The sequence below is a fragment of the Pagrus major genome, chromosome 11, assembly GCF_040436345.1.
Source record: "Pagrus major chromosome 11, Pma_NU_1.0".
NCBI lineage: Eukaryota > Metazoa > Chordata > Actinopteri > Spariformes > Sparidae > Pagrus > Pagrus major.
In genome coordinates this window covers 23,458,979-23,483,001 of record NC_133225.1, presented here as the reverse complement: position 1 = coordinate 23,483,001, position 24,023 = coordinate 23,458,979, and the positions used below count along the sequence as shown (strand labels likewise).

The following is a 24,023-nucleotide window of genomic DNA, read 5'->3' as shown; positions in this document are numbered from 1 at the left end:
CACAGACACATTTAGCTAGAACTAATGCACTCTATGTCAACAGCAATGAATCAATAAATCCTTCCCTAAAGGCTATAAAGTTCAGTTGTTGAAATGGTTTAAAAGTGGTGTTGATTCAACTCTATGATCATTTTAGAGTCTTTGGAACAATTGAATTGTTGTTAAACTGAGAGGTGTTTTCTTATATTCACTTTACCTTCACTGATATATGTGGAATGGGAAAATGTCAAAAACACCTTTGTGTGTTTACTAAAACAAGTCAAACTAAATCTTTATTAAAATAGACACTTTGCTATATTCAAACTGACAAATGTGTCTTTGAAGAAGCACATTTGTCATTTTTGTGCCATTTTTGTCCCTCGTTCTTTGATCTAAATGTATTTGTCTATTATTTGTCACTTTCTATTTTGCAGCCACCATCTCTTTTGCCCCAGAGTGAGTCACTTTCCATGATCTGTCACAAGGTTTTCCCCAACTATCTATGATAAAAATGAACAGATCTACTTCCATGTTAAGAAACAGGTTGATTGTAATGTATTTTACAACCTAATTTATCTGCAACTCCCCATGGAGTAATCACAAATGAACGAGATACTGAGATAGATAGATGTATCAAAAAACAGGCAGACATATGTATTTCAGCAGCAGCAGATACATGATGTGTTATTGTGCAAATCATTCAAGTTTTCTTTTGTGCTAAATTAATAAATAGTAAATTAAATGCCAGTGGGATGGCATCACTGTCAAGTGTGTAGCCCAAGCCTCTTTCCAGATATATCCAAAGACAAGACAGTAGGGAGCACAGTGAATAAACTGAAAAATACCACATCATAGATCTAAGTTTGGACATCTGATGTAGGTTGTGTCCTGATGTCTATTGTGTTATGTGTATTTTATTGTATTTCCATATCTATTGTGTACTGTGTTTTTATGATAGCGACCATTGAAAGCTGTAGGCTATATTTTAATTACGTTGTACATGTAAAAGCACAACTACTGACAAGAGTTAAAAATGAGCAACAGCAATAAACTGTCTGTGCAGCACATCAGCTTCATACTCTATACTTATAAAATAAAAAATAATACAATTGTAATGTAGGCCTATACACTATATTTAACATTAACATATATTTAATCAAATAAACAAAGAGAAAACAATCAAAGTTAAATAAATTAGTCATGAACTCTTCATAAAACAGTAAGTAGCACTCATTCTTTGTTTGTAGTCTTAGTGAATGCATGTATATAGCATCAGTTAAATTCTAAAACAGCTATATCAGTGAATGTATGTATAATATTTAGCCTACAAAAACACGAAGACGTAGCAATCTCACTTTCAAATGAAGTTATATTGCCCTTTGGCACATTACAACAGAATGCCTTATTTAAAATAAAAATAATCGATGGACTCTTTTTTAATTGATCCAATGTGCTTCAGATAGATAGATAGATAGCAGTTGAAGAGCAGCGGTAGCTACACGGACCGAATTCAGCGGCGCACAGTGGGCGGGACTTAATGTAGATTGACAGCTCCTGAACAAATAGAATTGTAGAACCGGCCGCTGTTGTGAATGACGCAGACCAATCACGGTCAACAGAGGGAGCAACAGAGCCGTCGTTGTAGATGTGAACATTAGAGCAGGAGTTTGTTCAGGACGCTTTGATAGAAAACGTCCACGGTTATGAGTGATGAACTGAATATTTAGCAGCTGACGTTTCATTCACAGGTTACTCTGACATTAGCTTACAGTACAATGAGGGAAACGTGATGATTTTGTCAAGGACAGAGCATTTTCTGTTATGTCAGTCTGTAAAATCCTCCACACGTGAAACAGCACGTACATGAGACGTTTCCGTACGTAACGTTAGTATTTTCTGATAATAATCATGCTGTCATCCATTTATCGTGGGGTATGGAGAGCTGCGGCTGTTCACACACTTAGGACAAGGTTTGTAACACATTTCAGCCAATTCCTGGAAATCTGGTTAAGTCAGCAAATATTATTAAAACTGATTTAATGTAAGATTTAAAACTAAACTGTGGAGCCCCAAAACCTACAGAATGCACTTAAAGACTATCAGATGAGTCAAACATTTAACTGAATACATCAATAAATAATAGTGATTGTTTAGGAATTAGAAGGGAATGTAAAAATAAAGATAAGCTTGTTATTGTTCCTTTCCCACTAATGAGTTGATTCAATATATTTATTATATTTTACTTTTCATTATATGATTTATCAGCTCTTTTTACTTTTCAACCACTCAGTTTTTTCATATTTTTTTAGTTTATCTCTTCCCTAAGTTCCTTCTTCAACTCCATTTATAATTATTTAACTCACAGTACTAACAGTATTATTATTATTTATGTATTTATTTACTTTTTTTAACCTAAATGACAATCTTCGATTATCCTCCAGAATATACATGTTTGTCTCTACATAATACAACGTACAGCATGCATATGTAACAACATATTAGACTATTATAGACTTGGTTACAGTGTGCCTTATCATTTATTTCCAGCAGAGGAACTCCAGCCTGCAGATTCCTGTCTACCTGCCATGGACTCCCAGTTGGGCTGGTTGACGCTGAGACCATCTTTGCCTTATCATCTGGCCATGGCAGGTGTGGAGTGGCAGTGATACGAGCCAGTGGTCCAGCCTCAGCTTCAGCTCTGAGGTGTATGGCTGGACTCACGTGTGGCCTGCCTCCTCCTCGCACTGCCCTGTTACGTAGCATCACAGACCCCCAAACCAAAGAAGTGCTGGACCGCGGACTTGTCCTCTGGTTCCCAGGTTTGTTCACTTTGTTGTGTGGATGTACAGTAGTCCTTTTTTTACACAACATAGGCTGCTTCCCTTCTCCTGCCAAAGATTTATCAACTAAAGACAATATGATACAATACAATGTAAGTTAATGCTAATGTAGAGGAAAAAAAAGTGTCTTGCATCAGATATTTAGGTGTGAAAGTAAAACAGAAATGTTCAACATTATCAGTTTCAAGCAAGTTTCAAGTGTTTGCGAGTTGATTTTTATACCACTCTGAATGTAATAGTAATATAAAGCATGATTGATAAGTGGTAAATGGGCTAAAACAGGTAAGAAAATGACTGAATTCCCCCTAAAGCTTTGGTACTTTAACATCTAAATAGACACCCCCCTTCAAATAGCATGAAATGAGCACCTGGTCCAGTAAAATCTTTAACCTACATGAGCTCTTCTGTCTGACTTGTCATCAATTAGGTATCTCTTGGTGTTAAGTAAAGATATACCAGCTTGGTTGCTAAATCCCATCTCTCTCAAAAATATTTTCTCCTGCTGCCATTTGTATTCACTAACCTACCAACTAGAGCTGCACTGTTCTTGTGTCATCACAGTATTGAGTTCTATCAGTATCATCACCTTGTTTGGAAAAGATGAGAAGTTTTGTTGTCAACAAAACATTTCTGGAGCTTCACATCAAAACAGTGTTACACCATTCTCCTAAACAACTGAAAAAGCAATCAAAAAATACATAACATAGCTCCATACAGCTCATCTGGCATAATCCAAGTCTCTGGAAGCCCCTGAATTTTAACAAGCCCCCATCTACTTCAGTTGTTTAGGAGAATGCTGCAACGCTGTCTTTCTGTGAAGCTCCAGAAATCTTTTATGGACTACGAAATGACCCTGATTTTCCATCAGCATTGGGGTGAGTAGATAATGACAGGTAAACGTATCTTTTAATGAAGGTATGCCTTAGCATTTAGCTCCCTGTGTATATTTAAATGACTAAAGGATATTAAGACCACGTTGTTGTCTCTCATGTGTTCGCTTCATCAGCTCCTCACAGTTTCACGGGAGAAGACAGTGTGGAGTTCCACATCCACGGTGGTTCTGCAGTCATCACTGCTGTCCTACAGGCTCTAGGTAACATACAATGTTATACAGCTTTATAAAAACGGTGCAAATATACAGTGTCATATATTGCACCATCGCTTTGCAGGGCTGTTATGGTATGTGTGTCTTTGTAAGCTGTGAGCCTTCATGAAAATTCTAATCTCAGTAAGTGGACGAGTCATGCGGCTGTCCATCACTGTAACTTAAAAGGGAAAACTGATGCATGCATTTCTATTTCTAAGATACTTAATATTATGTGCCTTGGCAAGCGTGGCAATCCTTCTGTGACTGACAAGCTATAATTTACTGCAGTTCACCCATTGGCCTTACAGAGGGCAGTGTTGTATAAATCAGAAATGTTAATGAAAGCTTGTGGCCAGTTAATGCAAAATGATCACTGATCAGGAATTATTAGATAGGGAAACCATTACAGTGCTGCAAGCGGCATTGCTGTATACCTCTTATTTTTAAAAAAGTTAAAGGTAGTGACAGTGTTGGTAAGATGATACCCATTCAGTAGAATATTTTCCTCCAGTTAACGGATCATGACCTCCATTTGATGAATGGTTTTAAGCTGCTGTCTCTAACTGCTGTCTCCTCCTGATGAGACTTGAAAAATGGTTGTGAAAACAACAAAAATGTCACCTCTTTAACCTGCACAGTTGTGCCTGTTTACCTTGCAAATGAACCTTGAGTGACACATTGACCCTGTGGTCGATCCTCCTCTGCTTGTATGTGTATGTGTGTGCATGCCCACCTTGTGCCTCACGTGTTTCTTCATGTTTGTATGTCATTGTGTGTGTTTCTCAGGAAGCGTGCCTGGCATGAGGCCTGCTGAAGCTGGAGAGTTCACGCGGAGAGCCTTTCAAGCAGGGAAACTGGGTTTAACAGAGGTAGGTCAAGAAGCACAAGTAAAAATGCACTGAGACAGATCTGTGCAGATTTGCATATCAAACGTCATTTAACAGTGTTCATGTGGAATAAACAGGGTTGGAAAGGAGCAGGGATTTCAAGTCAATGAAATGTCAACAGTGAAAATGTCCCCTTTTACATATTTTGCCCATTGAAAACTTCTTTTACTGGGTTGTCAAACATTTACGCATGAATAAAGCTACTGGACTTCTGTAGATTGTGATTTTTCTCAAAAAGTATGTGCAGCCTTAAAGGGGCTCTATGTAACCATTTGTAGCAATTTACATGTATTAATCACTTACTTATTGGCCATATGTGAGCAAATTATAGTGTGACGTGAAAAATGAAACCTTCCCCGGCTCTCTCTCTGTTGTCTGTAAAAGCCTGTGGACAATGTGTTTAAGTTGTTTAATTTTGCTGAATTGTGGATTTCTTTGCAAAAATTTGGGTTGAATTTTCCGTGACAGTCCAAAGGATGTGACTTCATGCAGGTTCTCGAGTGCCTCGTCTCAGTGCCTCTCTCCGCTCCACTAACAGAGAGCAACAGTAGCTAACTTTAGTTTAGAACTGCCCCTTTAATGATTAATAAGGGGCTGCTTTGTATATCCTCTTTACAGTATATTATGATTCAGATTAAAACTGGGCTGTATTCAGTAAACCGAGTATGGTATATCAACGGGCAATGCAAATGTGTTTTTATGATTCAACAAAATAGCTCCTGAAAATGAAACAAAATGCCTCTTAATGTCCCATCATGGATGCAAAAGAGAATAAATATACTTTAGACAACTTTGTCACCAGTATACTGTACATCTGACACACAGCAACACATTCTTATAATGCCATATAACTCGTCATTATCATACACGTAATGGGGGGAAATGTTTGAATCGTACAATTAGAATTTAAACATTAGAGCAAGAAATTGATAAATAAATGTAGATATTCCAATAAATGAATATACGGTAATCATGATTATAATGCTCCTTGAAGGTGGAGGGACTCGGAGATCTGATCCATGCTGAGACGGAGGCTCAGAGGAGGCAGGCTCTCAGGCAGATGTCAGGAGAGCTGGGACGCCTTTACCAGGACTGGAGCCACAGACTGAAACGGGTAGGTGGAGCAGTGGTACAGATACTGGTGGTGTGGACTGAGGTTTCAGCCATAATCATGCAAAACACATTTTCCATTTCCATTTTTCCATTTTATGTGGAAGAAACTTGAAAGATCTACTAATACAGACAGTATAATAAGTCGATGGAGCTCCTGTGTGAAGCAAAACCAATGAGGAAGTGACTTAAATCTACATTTTTTTTCTGACAGCCAGCAGGGGGCGACTTCATTGTTCTGATTGTGTGTAAACTTTTAAGAAAATGACCCTACTTCTCACTTGATTTATTTACTCAGTCAACAGTTTCCCAATGAGTTTATGGTCTTAATCGCTAGTTTCAAGTCTTCTTCAATACAGATTGATGTGTATTTTGTAAATTATGGTCTCATTTAGAGTGAAATAGATGATAAAGCAGGATATACTTTAGACTGTAGCTGCCTTGTGATTGATAATTAACTACCACGGTATGTCCTCTGGTTCTCAGTCAGACCCAATCATGATATCCTCCCCAGCTCCGCCCACTCGTCTGAATATGGTCACTTCTAAACACTTACGCTGTGTTCAGACCAAACGCAAAGAAAATATTTGCGTTGTGTTACTTGTGCGATTTTGATCGCAGGGTTATACATTTTTAATCGTGCCACAAACATGATCGGTATGAACTCTGTGATCTGACTGGAAAAAATGGATCAGAAAGACCATAACAATAATAACAACATCATAACAAAATAACAACATCATAATGCCGCCTAAAAAAGCCTGAATTCATGCTTCGTCAGTCTGTTGGCCAGACGACAAGCAAACAACTTTTAAAATACTTGTTCCCTGAATGGAGTTTGGATCGATAAGAGCTATGCTGTGCTGTGCTGAGACATATTTCCAAAACCTACCAGGTAGTCTTACTTTCTAGCTCACTTCCCTCCACGGCAGCTCCTTATTTGTCCTGTCTCGGTACGATTAGATGTGTTATCGTACAGCTCTGGGTGTCCGCAAACGGCCATGATGATTGATTATTATCCTCTCCTCCATTGTTGTTCATGAATGTCTGGATATCAGTGACGTGGACGTCATGACGTCAGTGTGAACATTGACGCCGATAGGCTTTCGCGACACAGCGTCACGTGAAGATTTTGCACAAGTTCAGTATTTTCAACTCACGTGAATACTCGCTTGATGCGAAATTTCGCACTGCCCGGAATTCGAATTTGCGTCTAATCCAAGAGTTCAATGTATTTATTATTCTATTCATTGCAAAAATTCACAATACGAGACAATATGGAGTCATGAAGCAGTGAAGTTGATTTTGTGCTCCTCTCACCACTTGAAAAAAGAAAAAGGACAGTTTCACCTGCTGATAAAGGAGCTGTGGCATTACAATAATCGCTTTGGATCAAGATTATACATTTCTGTTTCTCAGACACTGTGCTTGGTGAAGTCAGACTTGATTTGCTTTGGTTTCAAATACCCCTTTTCCACCAAGGTGGTTCAGGTGCTGGTGCGGAGCCAGTGCCTTCTCTGGAACCAGTGCCTACTCTGGAACCAGTTCTTTGCATTTCGCCAGCAAAAGAACTGGCTCTCAGTCAGAAAGACTGGTTCTGGAGCAGCACCAACACTTTGCTGGTCTAGAACAAAGAACCACTTACATCAGGGGTTGGCATCGGGGTTATCATGACCAAGGACCAACTAAAACCGCCTGTGTTTGCCATTTTTAACAACCACAGCTAGGTAGAGTGTTCTGACTTATCCATGGGAGAATGAACAAAAGATTTGAACTGTTTTCACTTGATCTCAACCACCTGTGGACCTCGTAGTGACTCAAACCCAGCAAGATCTTGTCTTTGAAGTGTCATGTAAACGGGGGCCATTAGAAATTCCTCCTTCTAGAACCCTGACTCCGAAAATTTGGGACACTGTGTAATACATTTATTAACATTTGATGAGTCTTTTTGTGACATATACTCAACTGAAAACAGCACAAAGACCATATATTTAATGTTTTATATCATCAACTTCATTGATATTTCAAACAAGTTAGGACACGGGCAACAAAAGACTGGGAAAGTTATGTTCAAGAAAACATGTTTGGATCGCTCCACATGTCAACTGGCAACACAAACAACAGTAGCAAGGAGAGACGGGGACACCTGGTGCCGAGGTGGAGGGGTTATCATACAGGTGATACTATCATGATTGGGTATGAAAGGGGCGGCCTCGAGAAGGCTCAGTCATTCACGAGCAAGGGCGTGGCAAGGTTCACCCCACTTTGTGAAACACATGATTGTATAGAGGATTTTGGGACATGGGCTCAGGAGCACTTTGGTAAACAAAGTTTGTTTGCGAATGATTTGCATTATGTTTTTATTTATGTTTTACACAACAGCACAATTTGTGGAGTCGGGCGTGTATCTAATTAACTTGACAGCAGAAACAAGCTGAACTCCTGGAGCTCTCCCCAGAGAGTCCATATTCATGTCTGACATTTCCCAGAAAACAGTGTTCTGGAAAGAACCTATCTGTTCCATGCTGTAGGTCAGGCCTCAGTTGTTTCACACCCAACAATGTTTTTCTTTCTTTTTGTTTTTTGTGTCCTTACAGCTGCTTTGGCAACACACACGGTAGATGGATTAATTTATGGGACTATTAGGCTTCCTGTTTTTATATCGCTGTTGTACGTGCAGTACATGTGTTTTTTTTCAATACCCAGAATCAAAATACTAAGCGGTATGGCACATGTAGATATTTATCTTTCATTGTAGCCAGGATTGGAAAATAAGGGGAAAACCATCATGGAGTGCAGGTATATCGATTGATGATATTGATGCGTAAAGTGTTAATAAACATCAAAAATATAATACAATGAAAATATAATGTTGTGTGAAGTACTCTATTCAACCAACCTAACAATTTAAACTAGTTAAGCTTGTAGTGATTGATCATATATTTAATAATGTTATGGTAAACCCGTTCAAGTAAACCTGAAAATCATTTATTTCAGCAGAGCAAGTTGGTTTTTTTTTCATTTTTTTTAACACAGCCATAATGTTATTCACAGAAGTACTGATAAACAAAAGTTTTACATTTCTTTATATGTGAATACAGTTCATATGCTGTAATTACTTTTATGTAATGACTGAAGTGTTACCACAACATTTCCTCTGGTCCGCCCTGTGACTCTGTTTGGAAAATATTTGTGAATACAAACAAGTGTTCTGTGTAATGCAGCCCTTCTCTGGCTCCAGAACTGAGTCAGTGCTGCTTAGAGACATCACTGAGCTGTTAATTTGGACTTTCCTGAGGAAAACCACTACTAGGCATTCAAGGGCACGTCTCTATTTTTGATTTTTGACCTTCTTAGAAGAAGTTGTTTTAAAATAGCAGCTTCTGTTCTATAATGTGCTGTTGTTCCATCTTCACTACAGTGGATTTAATGTTTGTTTTCCATCACAGTACATCTGGCTTTGTATTGTATTGGATGGATTTTAGATAAATTATACAAACGCAGCTGTATGTCTGTCACTTGAGACAGGCACACAATAAAGACATTGATATATGCTGTGCAGCAGTATTGTTTTTCTTATCTATACAGTATCCTGTACTGTATACTGCATGTATGAATAAGGTTCAGAGAGTCAGGCTTGAAGTTAAGATAAATTAGAGAGGAGGAAGAATGAAACTTATTCTCCGTACTGAATTGCTGATTTGCAAGATTTTATGTGTGTGTGTGGCTTTTTTGCTTTAATTGGATAGCTGACAGTTGGACGCTGACAGGAAATGAGGAGAGAGAGAGAGAGAGAGAGGGAGAGAGAGAGATGACATGATGACAGTTATATGATATGCGCTTTTACTGTTTGTCGGGACAGAATATTTTGTAAAATATGATAAAGCAACACTTGATAATAACTGATTTTCTGAGATGGTTATTGTTCAGTGAAAATCTCATACCATTGCAACCTCAGTCATGGCAGAGTGGAAGAAGCGTGGCTTCATTTCATGAAGAAAGAAGACAGCAGTGCTAGTTGTATTGTTAGTAAAATTATCTTTTCAAATCAAGGTGGAAACAATATGAAGAAAACACCAAACTACACAACATGGGCTTAAATTCTAGACATGGAGGGCAAATATCCTATGTTATAATAACATTCACACCATACAGAGCATTTATTAGGAATCAATAAACAATCGGACTGATTAGCTGAAATGATAAAAACATTGGTCCAAATAAATTCTTATCAATTCCCATCCCTACACACTCAGTTGTCATGCTCTGTTTTATACTTGAGCCAACTGTCCAAACAGAGCAGAAACTAAAGATAGATAAAATAAAAAACAGCAATAAAGAAAATAGCAATGTTGTTCCAGCTGCAGACGTCCAAAGCCCTGTCTTTATATTGTGTTACCATTCTGCATTCAGGTCATATTTAAAAGACACCTGACTTGCAGTACACTGTTTACATGGTTGACTTCCAGATAACTTTATTACTTATTATTACCCCCATTCTTATTTCTTTTTTACATCTAATCCTGAAAGATTTTTTTCTCTCACATCTCATTGAGGCAGTTCAGAGCAGCAGGTCACTGACCGCAGATGAACACTTGAACTTGCTGGATGAAAGCCAACCTGTGAGCCATCCTGTGAAGTGTTTTGAAGAATACTGACCAATGATCTGACGAGCTGGTCCAGGTGGTCTCCCTTGAGAAACTGCTTGTCGGTTCTTAGAACCCGTTCTAATGAGCCATTATTCTGGACTCATACTTCTGGGAATCCCAGTAATCAGAAGTATACCATCTGTATGATGTGAGGGGTCAAACTGTCATTTGACACCAAAACAATGCCGTTTTTTTAACTGTTGGCTTCCCACTTTTGTGAATGGATTAAAGTATGGGAATCTGACGCTTCCTGTTTTTGTCTAGCTATATTACTATTGTGTTTATGTTCTGCAGTGTCAATCAAGATACTGATCAGTGCTATGGTGGGAATACTGAGCTGATGTTTTCTAGTTCAAATGTATCTCAAATATGTGATATAAAGTAGCAAAATGTATTTAATTTACTGCACCTGATTTATTATTTGAATTTTAAAGGATAGTGTCTAATTTTTATATACTGATTTTTATACAAAACAAAATGTTGCCCAATCCGTTGAGATGATCACAGCAGGAACATAAAAGATGAAAAGATGAAACAATGAATCAATTAGACAACAGAAAATTAATATTGGCCAATTTTCTCAATTATCACAATTGTTAAAGCCAGTGGTTCTAAGCAAAAAGGGGAATAACTTATTTTCACTATACAGAAAGTCCACCCACAAGTAACACAATGACAGAATGTTTGTCTATTGTGGTCATTAATTTCTTACACTTTCTGTAATAAAACATTTACAAGAATTCTTATCAAAATAGGGTAAGGGTCTGTGGTCTAATTTGTGGTAATCTAGAGGTCCTTGACAGAAGAAAGTTGAGAACCACTGGTTCAAGCCATTCATTCAGTATAAATAAATATTTGCTTGCTTCTTAAATCTGGGGATCATTGTAAGTTTTAAATCTTTGCTTTCTGGACTTTTGGTTGGACAGAATCAGTAACTTGATAATGTAATCTTGATTGACATGTTTTACTATTTTCAGAAATTTTAAAGGCTAAATAATTAAGCAATTAATCTGAAAAATAATATCCAGCGATTCCAAATAATCAGCAATCAGCATAGACTGCAATGTCTTGATTATGCTCTGTTTCTGCATCGATGCAGGGTCTTCCACGTTCGCATCGAGATGCATCTAATAACCATGTAGCATTGACTCATGAGGGATATAAGAAATGTTACTGAAAATATTTTAAACCAAGTTTGAAAAAGTAAAGATTTAAGTATGTTGTGACAACTGGCTGCTTTCACCATTTCAACATGTATATATTTTTTGAGACCCCCAACTTTGGATTAAGATGTTTTCAGGTCTGAGGCCACACTGATTCTCTCCTTTCTGTTTTGTGTTTTGCACAGTGTCTGGCTCATGTCGAGGCCTTCATAGACTTCAGTGAGGATGAGCTCATCGAGGACGGGGTCTTAAACCAAGGTATGAATACACTTTGTCCTCTGTGCAGAAGAAAAATAAGAGAACGGTCATCCCATGGGCCTTCAGAGGGAGGTGATTGGGGGGTCACAGGGCTCTGTTTCTCTCGGAGGAGAGAGGAGTACGGCTGCCTTTCCTGTTTGGATCTTCAGCTGGCCATCGTGTGCTTTTGCTGCTCTGCAGGGAGAAGCCATAGACATCAAACTGCTCAAAAGTCAATTTCCTTTAGGAAGTGTGGAAAGAAGGCCAGGGGGGACAGTAGAGGCATTTGTCTTACCTTCAAAGCCAACATGCCATGTCGCTCACAGGAATAGTGCTGTCAGCAGCAACGTACAGTCCAACTGTTCTCTCTGTGTCCAGGTTTCCCATGCTAACAGTGTGTGTGTGAGCGTGTGTGTGTGCGTGTCTGTGCGTGCGCGCGTGCGTGTGTGTGTGTGTGTGTTCTCTATGATAGGTAGACGTCACTGAAGGATGCAAGTCCCCTCTTGGCAATTTCTTTAAAAAAAATTAAAAGAACACATTTGAAGTAATATTATGGTAAAAGTCCTGAAAATAAGCTTGTCTATTCAATTTTGGTTTTTCAAAATGACCAGAAACAGGTCCCCTCTTAGATAGTGGAGAAATTTAGTGCCCTGTTAGCAATATTGACGTGTATGTGTGTATTTGTGTGTGTGTGTGTGTGTGTGTGTGTGTGTGTGTGTGTGTGTGTGTGTGGATGGATGTCCCCCCCTGAGTCTGTCGCCTGCTGTCTGGCACTGGCAGAGCTCTTCAGAAGCCTCAGATGTTGTGATGTTTCGACACAACAAAGCCTGGGAAATAGTGTTTGTTTTGGTGGCACGGAATGTGGGCTCACGCCTCAAAGTGGTAGTAATAATAGACTTGTTTCCAAAAATAGAAATCCTGGCATAAATACTTTCCATTGCCACCTGCAGACTTACAGCATGTTTTATTGTATATCTGAAGTTTCAGTTTTATCTGAAGTCAGCCCAGGTTGGATGAATTAATGTGCTTGATTCAATCAATATTCTCAAGAGATTTAAAGTTGTCAACGTTAAGAAAAATGGCGTGCTGTTGGTGCATTGTATTATAAATTTCCTCTTTAGTCGCATGCGGAAAGAGACATGTCCATGACCCATTTCTCAACCAGACGAAGGGTGTCAGACACCGGAGGACAGGCCTTTTTCCTTCAAAGGACAGAAATTCCTTTTACAAGGCCATGAAAGTGAAGTTGAACTCAAAACCTTTGTCACGTCCTGTCCCCTTCTCTGTCTTTATCCCCCCCCAACCCACACAGTGGACAGATCAGTGTGTGATCTGCAAGAAGAGATGGAGCGACACCTGAAGGATGAGAGGAGGGGTGAACGGCTACGCAGCGGAGTCCAGGTGGTCATTGCAGGAGCCACCAATGCAGGGAAAAGTAGCCTCCTGAACACACTCTGTAAGAGAACCAAGTAAACCAGTGCACACACACACATCGTGTAGGGATTAAGATTTGAATATGACTTACTATCTTCTAAATACCTTGCTGTTGAATCGTACCGCTGTCAGCCATGGTTTGGGAGGGGAAGATGGCAACATCTGTCAAACTGTAGCAGCATGGACTCACAAAATGCAGTGAAATGTGTGTTATTCATTAAAATGCAAAAACTGTCCTCCATCCACAGAAAGTTAGAGAAATATATGGAGGATTTTGTGATTTGTGAAGACAAATCTAGAGGCAAGCAGCAGTCTGACTTTGAAAGCATATAAAGTGACCTTCAACTCCTCCATCCAGGGTTCACTTTAAGATGATGAGGAAAAAATGTAAGGGTTGTTATATTTAGAGCCCAACTGATACTCCATTTTTTTGGGCCGTTGTTGAAATAAGAGAGTTAAAAATTCTGATATTGATATATAATGGAGGCAGCATATTTGACATTTTAACAGTAGACTTTATGGTCTAAAATGACTTCAGTGCACTGAAACAGTAAACCTCACTGGAAATATGAAAATTATAAACTCCACGCATCTTTTTCTCCATTATAATCTGTTCAAAAAATAAGGTTTCATAGTGGCGCTTATCAGACGACATATAAACCGATATCGACGATATATCTGTGATAGGCCAATATCTGACAATAATAACAGCTAGTTGATACATCGGTCGGGCCTAGATATTTTCATCAAAGGATTTAACAAAATTTGTTCACAAAACAATCTCTCTACAAAGTCTGTTACGACAACCCAGACCTGCCAAAAAGTCGGGACGCTGTGTAAAACATAAGTAAGAACAGAATGCAACCATCTGTAAACAAACTGCGTTTCAAATCACACAATCTTCCTCTTCAGATGAAGCTTGCCCAGTTGTCATGGAATTGTAGCTGAATTTATAGATGAATTTCCATTTTTCTTAGCCTTTCTTGTGTTAAATGAATGAAAACTAAAGCTGCTGAACTACTAACAGATCTTATAATGTGGTTGTTTTTTCAACTAATGTTCTCAGATATTTTCCTGTTACTGTTAAAGGAGCCAACTTTTTCATATGAAAGACAGGAAGGTCAAAGAAATCTACCCAATTTGTGGTACAACATTATTTTCTCATAATCACCACAGCACACCATCTGTGAACAGTAGGCCTGCTTTCAGCACACATGAATTACAGTATTTTTTGGTGATAGCCAGGACCGGAGGCATTATGTTTACAGGTTGTCCGTACGTCTGCCTGGGCCATTCTTGTGAACGCAGTATCTCAAGAACGCTTTGACAATTGTCCACTCCGACTCAAGGATGAACTGATTACATTTTGGAGATCAAAGGTCAAGGTCACTGTGACCTCAAATGTTGTGGGGACAATATTTCAAGAATGCATTGAGCGATTTTTGTCAAATTTAGCACAAACTTACACTTGGACTCAAGGGTGAACTGATTGGATTTTGGAGGTCAAAGGTCACTGCATCCTTACATATTGTGAGGTTGCAGTGACCTTGTACCATATTGTAGCTTCTTTAAAGTGGAGGCATATAACTGCCATGTAGTAGTTCTAGTGTACTGAAGATTTTATAGCTTCCGATTTTTATTCAGATGTCCTCCAAACAATATTGGAGTCATAGTCTATAAAAAAAATTGCAACTGATTCCGTATCAGTGTTCATAAACACTCAATATTTTCCACCTGAAACAAAGTTCTTTAGCATTTTAGTTCTCATTCTAAATCAGTACTTCAGTTGTGTATCCAGGTTTGTTGTCAGCCTAATGAAACCCTGGTTGTTTATGGTGAAAGGTTGCATGTTTGTTCAGGATATTGTTTCCTTTAATCATTTAGAATCACTTTATATAAACTACCCAGAGAGGAGGCTTGGCAGGGTCTCCTCACAGCTTCCTATCAGAATAATAGGTGATACATCAAACTTGAGATTAGATCCTGTTATCATTTCCTGGTCTGATTAGTCTTCCCTGTGGCCCGGGCTCACACCCAGTCAGCACAGACAAGTTATAACGAGCTGGCATCATTATTTGACGTGGGATACATGGGGATGGTCCGACTGCCAAGTTCCAGAGTGTAGACCGAAGAAAAGAAGACTGAAAATATCTTCTATTGTGTTTGGACGGTGCAGACTTTTCTACTGTAAAATGAGACTAATAAGTAGAGTGCAACTGATACATCAAATGCTTGATATTCAAAATCAATATTTGATTATCACATAAAACTAAAAATCAGGTGATATGCAGGTGCTTTTTCTGTTTTGAGACCAGCTTTTAGAAATATCATTTCACCAACGAACTTCATTGGGTAAAGAATAAACCAAATGATATCAGTACCTTATAGCTACTGAGCTGATCTGTAATATTGTAAAAAGTCTAGTGATATTTTTCTTATTGTCAACAATTCATATGAAATGAGCAAAACCAACAATAAATGATGAACTTTGTTGGCAGTCTGGCCAAAAAATGTATTTAATTGCAATCACGATCCACTATTTTTAAATTTCAGTCTTTTTTCTTCATTCTGAAATACCCTGAAAACGATAGCCAGACTTGAAATATCCTATGATATTTCATAACATACACACATATATGTACGTCTTTTGCTTGCAAACTCCTGTTTATTTTAAACATTGTCTGTGAGTAAAGGGACTCTGTTGTTCATGACAGTTGAGTAGCTTTTTCCTGAAGAAATCAACAGGCTTCTCTTGGTGTTCTGGATGTGTAGTCTCCAAGTAGCATCTTAACTTTTTGTCTAATAAGCTAATATTTTGAAGCTAATATCTCTTCATTATCCATTGTTGTACTGGTGAAGCCAAGGGCGAGATATGCCTCGTCATATTTTCTTGTCTTCATTTTGGCTGTCTGGTAGCCTTTCGGCGCCCTCCCTGGACACCCCACTTTGGGAACTACTGTGCTCGTCAATGAGGTTATGTGAAGTTTGGAAGTAGAAGTTAAACGGCATTAAATACCACAATCTCTATTATTTGCCTAAGAAGTAGATTGTGGATGCTTTTGAGATCAAGCTTGATATTAAATTGTAATATCCACCGGCCCATATCATTGTTGATACTACATAAACCATTAAATGTATCAATCTGCGGCTGAAAATAGTTCCCAACCATTACACTCTACTGTTCTGGTAATGTTTGTAAAAAGCTACAGTGCCCAGCTGTAATTATGGCAGGCAGGCGGGCAGACGGATGGATGGATAAACGCACACATACACACAGTGTAATGTGTAAAGTTAGAGGACAGAGACAGACAAACACAAGAGAAAAGAAAAATGTATAATCCTTATGATTTAACGTTTTTATATCCAGGCCAGAGACCTGCGGCCATCGTCTCTCCCATTGCTGGCACCACCAGGGACGTAGTAGAGACGGCACTGGACATCGGTGGATTCCCGGTCCTCTTGAGTGACACAGCCGGCCTCAGAGAGAGCCCGGACCTGGTGGAGAGAGAGGGGGTCCGCAGAGCTCGGGAAAGGTAGGGCAGGAAGTCATTTTTATATTAATTACTCTGAAAAAAAAATAATGTACCTCAGTTTTCCTGATTTCTGACGACGCAGTCCACAAATCTTGAGAAATGAGTGGTGGTATTTGGAAGGTTTGGCTTCAGCTACAGAACTGCAGTACACGTGTAGAAGTACATGCTGCTTCAGCAACTGTTCTCATGTACATAACACGTGTGTAGAAAACAACTGATCAGCCAGGGGACCAAAGAAACAAAGAAGGGAAGAAATAAGTCATTGCTTTTCCCCTCTGCAACATGTTATATTTTTGTGATGTCTGTGTAACCTCCAGAGTTTATATTATTGCTGAGCCAGTTATAAATAAATGGGACAAACACTCTCAGGAGGTTGCATAATGAAGAGCCTCCTTTCCTTGTTTTAGAGTATTTACTATTAAGACATTCCTCATGTGTGGTGTTGAGAATGGACATATATGGCCATTCACTGAGCGCTGCTTCCACTGTTTACACCAGAGAAGAATAGCAGTACTTGTTGCACATTGTCATCGCCACTTTATCATATACAAACAGGCAGACAGACGACCAGAAGAACGGACACACAGGCACATACACACTATATTAATCAGCTTTATATGCACAGACATGTAGAGTGACATGTTTGATCACGTGTTTGGTTTTAGAGAGCAGGAGAAAAGCATTAGTATAACAACACGCCCCCACATTCATTAATAAGTGATTAATAGGTGAAAGTCAAGTTCCGTCTTTGTATGATAATAGCAAAATATATACAGTAAATACAAGTAATGCTGTATATACATTTAAGTGTTTAACCAATACATTGTGTAGCTGACACGCCTGACAGTTATTGAAAGACTTCTGCAGAATCTACATTATTTGAGCCTAACACTCAGTATAAAATGTGACCATTTTCATGCCAGAAAAGACAAATGGTTTCCCCAAGTACTTCTGTTCCTGGCAGGGGGATAAAGCTCCTGACACAGCAATTAGGTGTTAAATTACTGCATGGATATTGAGAACAATACAAATGAAATGTGTGAAGTGGTAGAAGATTTAAAGGGATTTGCTACTATCAGATAAATCTTCATTAAATAAACGTATTTATGAGGATTGTTTGCTGACTTAAAATCTGACAATAAACATCAGTGAAAATCCAAATGAAGATGTGACTGCGAAATACCTTTTCCAGTGCAAACACTCTGTAATTCTCGTATTATTTGTTTAAGTTATTTGGGCGACCTGGTGGCTCTGTAGGAAGGGTGGGCAGTTTTGTTCAATAGGGAACTTTCTGCACAGGGAGCAGGTCAGAGGCTCGTGACCTGGGTCACTACAGGAAGGACGTGGTAAGTACAAGCATCCGCTGCTGCTGCAGCTGCTGCCTCACTGTGGGACCGAGATGCAGGAGAGCTCTAGAGCTGCGGCGATTAGTTGATTGATCAATTAGTCGATCAAAAGAAAATTCATTGCATGCTATTTTGATAATCTATTAATTGTTTGCGTCATTTTTTGTCAAACATTTGTTGAATCCAGCTTCCTAAATGCTAAGACAAACCAGTAAGTTGTAAAAAAAACAAAAAAATTCATCAATAATGAAAATAATAGTTAGTTGCTGCCCTAGAGTGCACATTTAGAGTATTTAAAGCTGATACCATTGACACATGTCGAATAAAAATATCACTATTATTCACAGTATTTGTGGTGCATATCGTAATGTTTTCGGAAACAAAACAACAGAGACCTCAGGCCTCTACTCTGAGGTGTCTTACAGATGATGAAAAACGGATTACAGTATTTCTCAGGACTTGTCTTCCACTAGAGCTTGGTATTATAGTGATGCATGATATGGAATTTTTAATTGCAGATACTAACCTGCTTCTAATTCTGATACGGATAAGATAACCAGTAGAACGTGTAAATGCACACCTGATGGTTCTCCTCCTGCTGCTGCTGCTTCTTCTTCTTCTTCTTAGCTATGACAGGTGAATGAGTTCAGAAAACTCACTCTAATATACTGCAGCCTTTTGAACACGACTGATGTGTGAGAATATAACAATAATCCAAATTTAAGATAACTAGTCTCATATCATGAGTACACTATCTCCTGTGTCTAGATTGGTGCTGTTTGATCTCAAAAGTGTCGATCCAGGAGTTAGAAAAATATAAACATTTTTTTGACAAAATCATTTCAGGTGAACTGAGTCTGCTTTCTTTTTTACCAGAGTGGAGCAGGCAGATCTGACTCTGGTGGTTGTGGACTGTGCTCATCTCCCCACTGAGGCACAGCAGGCTGCAGCCTTCCTTCAGGGACACCTCAGGACTGTCCTGCCCACACAGGAGCAGCCAGAGACAGGTATGATCTTATCTGCTCCCGCTTCAGCTGGACTGTCAGTGGTGCTCGCAGCCGTAATTTGAAAGCACTTCAGGCACAATAAAGTAAATAAGCAAATTAAAGGTTACACTCACATATTCCTTCACATTAATATGCTCAGTTGTTTGCTTTACAGCTCGAGAAGGCTCCGTCCTGCATTATTAAACAGCTCGGGAGTAATTCAAGTGCTTTTTTTTTTTCTTGAGAACTTTATTTATAAAGTTTTTAAGTTTAAACCACATATAGAACAACAGAGACAATATACAATAAAACAAAAAGAAAAGGACAAAACAGAACAAAACAAACTGCCAGATCACAAAGATATAAACACGTACAAGTTAAAGTTATGCATGTCAGCACACACACTGAATCAAAAAAGATTATTGAGTCCAGGAGAGAGTCCAGAAAGTCCAAAGAGCCAGGTCCAAATGAAGACAGGGAGACTGGATGCTTGGCTGTGCAAAGCACAATGTAGACAGTTCAAAACAGAATGAGACAGAATAACAGTGTCCAGTGTAACTAGTCCGGAGAACGATGTCTGTCATTTTGAATATACTCAATAAAGAGTCCCCAGACATCAAGGAATTTGTGATGAGTGTCTGACAGAGTATACCGAATTTCTTCCAGGTAGATACAAGAGACCATGTCGTTCAACCATTTCTTAAAACAGGGAGGAGAAACTGATTTCCAATCTCTAAGAATAACTCGTTTTGCTACAACCAAACCAAACATAAGGGCTTGTTGAAAAGATGAGGGAAGAGTGAGAGAGAAGTTGGAACAGCCCAATAATATCAGATGACAGTCAGGGATCAACTGTTTACTGTATATAACACTATACAAATGAAAAATGTCTTCCCAAAAGTTCTGAAGCTTAGGGCAGGACCAGAAAAGATGACCTAGAGTCCCGTCATGTGATTTACATTTATCACAGGTAGCAGAAACAGAAGGAAAGATCCGGTTCAGTTTAGTCTTGGAGAAATGCAAACGATGAATGACTTTAAATTGAATAAGTTGAAGTTTGGCATTGATAGAGCAAGATTTGATCCTCTTAAGACCCTGGGCCCACAGCTCATCTGAGATCTCAACCCCAGTGTCCGATACCCAGGCTGCTTTAATATGGAGAGAAGGGGCTGCCAAACTAAAAAGATTAACAAACTGAGAGATCAAATGTTTGGAGGTGGGAGGTTTGGTCATAAGCTCATAGAAGCTATGCTGCTCAGGTAACGTTTCAAAGTGAGGGATCGATTGCCTAACAAAATTTCTGACTTGCAAATATCGGAAAAAATGGGTGGAGGGGAGACCAAATTTTTCCAATTCAAGTGCTTTTTAATCTATGGGAGAAATCAAGCAGTCATCTAGAGTGAACAGGGTAGAAAGAAAGTAAAGAGCAATCAAAAAGAAATCTCCACCATTACTATTGATCAACTTTTGTCTCCCTTCCTTTCTCGCCACGGTACTTCCTGCAGACAGGTGTCTCCTGGTGCTGAATAAAATGGACCTGTTGCCTCAGGAGCAGAGGCAGAAGCTGGTCAGAGAGTTGAGACGGGTCTCTGGACTCCCTCCTGTTTCATTGATCTCTTGCCACACTGATGAAGGACTGCAGGACTTCCTCACAGTGCTGCACAGCAGTGTCAAGACTCTGTGAGTTGCTGTAATTTATGACGTTTTGTTGTGCCAAAGCTAAGACATGACATGTTGTTGTATCAGAAAGATTGATGTCTTCTGTGGGACCTGTGATTCATTCATACACAATTCAGGTCAGCATCTCACCAAAATCAGAAATGTTCGAATCCAACTTGAAATCCAAGTTTAGATTTAAAATAAATTAAACAAAAAGGCAGTGTTTTTGCTGCATTTTTTTAAGCCTGATTTGCCCTTTTTAATGTTGTTTTCACCATTTCTTAACCAAAAATACAAAATAATGACTGTTTGATTGCTCTGGTTCATTTTGTTCTCTAACTTCCTCTCTAGGTGTGGCGACCCTCTGTCTGGTGCCCCTACCCTGACCCAGGCCCGCCACAGGGCCCACCTGCAGCAGTGTTTTACAGCCCTGGCTCAATACCAGCGGTACCGTGACATCGACCTGGCTCTGGCAGCTGAGGGTGTCCGGTTGGCTCTCACCAGCCTGGGCCGGATAACTGGACGGGTCGGGGCAGAGGAGATCCTGGATATCATCTTCAAAGACTTCTGCATTGGGAAATAGTTGGATGAGTAGCAGTAAAAACATAAAATACATGTTATATCAGCCTGCTCAGGGAGGAAGGCTGTGTTCTTGTTGGTCCCAAGGTATCAGTAAAGCCACAGCCTTGGCATTGCACCAGGCTTCGAGGCACAGCAGGAGTAGAAAGAATGAAATTCACGTTATTGGCTGCAGGATCACTCTGCTCCCAAGACACAGAAATGTTTTCTGTTGATGCTTTTTAACAGACTGAAATTGTTTTAGTGTGATGACAGGTGCCTCAGAGGCCCCATATGCTGGACAAGTATTTGGAAATTCTTGAGTCGCAATTTAAAAATAGTTTTTGAAAGCCTTTGATGGGTGAAGATTGGGCTCTTGGGTCACAACATAACAGCCAAGATCATTTAAAATATAGCCAGCTGCAGACCTCTGCAAGGTCAGGGACTCAGAGTTTGGATGTTTACTTGTACTACAGGACAATGAAAAATATTTTTTGGGGGTGTGGGTGGATCATTTCAGCTGTACCCTTTTGTCTGTGTCCTTCCACATATTCCACACAGATATATATTTACACATTGACACCTGAAACTTTTGGCCATTACTCAAAAAGGTTGGTGAGAAATGTTATTACTTTAAATGTATTATTTATTGTGTTACAAGTTATGTGTCTTTCTATGCATGCTTATGCGCTCTGGATACAGGCTATCATTTACAAGAGCAGGTAATGATTATTTTTCATAGCGTACACAAATGTGCGAAAAGATTTTCTTAATATTTGTGTATAAGAACATTGACTTTCTGATATAATTGTAATATATATTTATTATTTTTCTAATGAGTTGTAATATAAGTGTAATTTTTGCAACAAACACAATATTTAGGCAAATTCCTTTTTCCTGTTTCTATCACATTTAAAAACAGAATACAACATTTATTTAATCAGCAAAATAATTGAATGAATCCTTGTTACATGGAATCTTTGATGTGGAATAAATGGGATAATGTGTGTTTTTGTAACAAATCAAATTTATCTTATGAATCAAACAGACCACAGACCAAATTTTAGGAATAAAAAACAGGGCATTAACATGATCATCATCTTGTAGTCGTTATGAAAGATATGTTAGCGTTACTCGCCTAATTAAACATCTAACAGAGCAATATTATCTGGCCTCACTCTTGTTATAGATCAGTTTCTGTCTCGTAAATCATGAAGGAATTGTCTGGTTTAGCTGCTAAATGCATCACCACTAATTATTCACCAGTTGGTCACTAACTTCATCTGACTGGAGCAATGCAGGTACCATAGAGAGAAATCAAGAAGTATAGAAAGTAAACCAAAACAGTAAAGTTGTCGTCCATAAACCCAAAATAATGAGCTGAAAGATGAGTCTGTAATATCTCACACATTTGATCCATTGCTATTGTTTAAAAATACTGAATAGTGCAGCTTTAAATTACAGGGTACAATACCTGTTTTTTTCATGTAATTACATGTTAAAGTTTCCATAAAAGTGCATTAAGCACTTGAATGCTTGATTAAATGCGCTTTCATGGTGTCGAACATACCAGACTATCCACCCAACATGTTCAAAATACCCTCATCACATGAAAGTTTTTTCCCCAATACAAAATATTACCTGTTCTGACAAAGATTGAATTAGTGAGGTCAGATTTTTCCTATACCGTTGCTGTCGTCAAGCTACGTTTTTAGTCCAGCTCCCGCCATAAAGCACAACATAACAGACATACAGTACGTAAAGAGTGACCCAGCTCCCCTCTCTGCTCTGTGGGAAAGGGAGGCGATGCTCCCTGTGCCTTTTGTTCCCCTGTCAATCTGGCCTCGATCAAATATTTATGTTTCCTTGTTGAACTCCTCACCCTTCTTCCCCAGTTGGTTTCTTCTCTCCCAGTCTCTGACGACATTCGCCCCGCTGTACACCATCATAACTGCCCGTCTGTCTTTCAGCCTTTTTGTCTCTCCCCGCTCTGTCTTTGCCACCTGACCTTTCCTTTTTCCGTGCTGCTCTGTCAGCCTTTTCGTCCTCTTTCATGTTCTCCCTGATAAATTACAACATGGGGATGTTCAAGCTAAAAGTGGGACTAAAATCTGTCATACAAATTAGAGGCAGTAAATTTTGGAGGCTTGTTTGTCTTTGAAGTTGTGCCTGTGTATGATTTCCCTTGGATGTTTGCTTTTTTTTTGTAACCTTACATGGAGAGAAAACATGTTTTGACTCAAGACAGCAACTTTGGACTTTTGGAACTTGATTTAATGAAATATCTCAATAAAAATGGAATGGATGCCATGAAAATATAGTACTGAAATGCATGCACCCTCTTTGGTGTCCCTTAATTTTGAACAATCCTACAGAACTACAGAATACTCAATAATTGTTTTGTTTTTTTATGTAAAGATACTTAAAGTGACTTTGATATTTTGTTGATTTTAGAGGCCCCTGTGGACAAAAGTGGTGGTGGTTCACTGTCAAAACCACGAAATATAATGTAAAAAATATGGTTAACTAAAGAAGAATCTCCTCCTGCTTCTTTT

At 38.9% G+C, this 24,023-nt stretch overlaps 1 protein-coding gene across 2 annotated transcripts; it reads left to right on the top strand.

The window, feature by feature from the left end:
* The first annotated feature begins 1,642 nt into the window (after positions 1-1,642).
* On the top strand, positions 1,643-23,784 carry gtpbp3 (GTP binding protein 3, mitochondrial). Of its 2 annotated transcripts, none has more exons than XM_073477258.1 (11): positions 1,643-1,949; positions 2,530-2,798; positions 3,826-3,912; positions 4,693-4,775; positions 5,788-5,907; positions 11,901-11,973; positions 13,265-13,408; positions 16,754-16,919; positions 19,142-19,272; positions 20,757-20,931; positions 21,262-23,784. In XM_073477258.1, exons 1-11 carry the CDS (start codon positions 1,888-1,890, stop codon positions 21,491-21,493), a joined length of 1,542 nt encoding a protein of 513 aa, XP_073333359.1. In that variant the 5' UTR covers positions 1,643-1,887; the 3' UTR covers positions 21,494-23,784. The 2 variants fall into 2 exon arrangements, with proteins under 2 accessions (XP_073333359.1, XP_073333358.1); XM_073477257.1 differs by having other exon boundaries at positions 2,527-2,798.
* The last annotated feature ends 239 nt before the right edge of the window (positions 23,785-24,023 follow it).

Excerpts from the sequence above, each read along its gene's own strand:
- gtpbp3 (XM_073477257.1), top strand. The coding sequence starts at position 1,888 with ATGCTGTCATCCATTTATCGTGGGGTATGGAGAGCTGCGGCTGTTCAC. Across the intron at positions 3,913-4,692 it reads TGCTGTCCTACAGGCTCTAG|GAAGCGTGCCTGGCATGAGG; the intron begins GTAACATACAAT and ends TGTGTTTCTCAG. Across the intron at positions 11,974-13,264 it reads GGACGGGGTCTTAAACCAAG|TGGACAGATCAGTGTGTGAT; the intron begins GTATGAATACAC and ends CAACCCACACAG.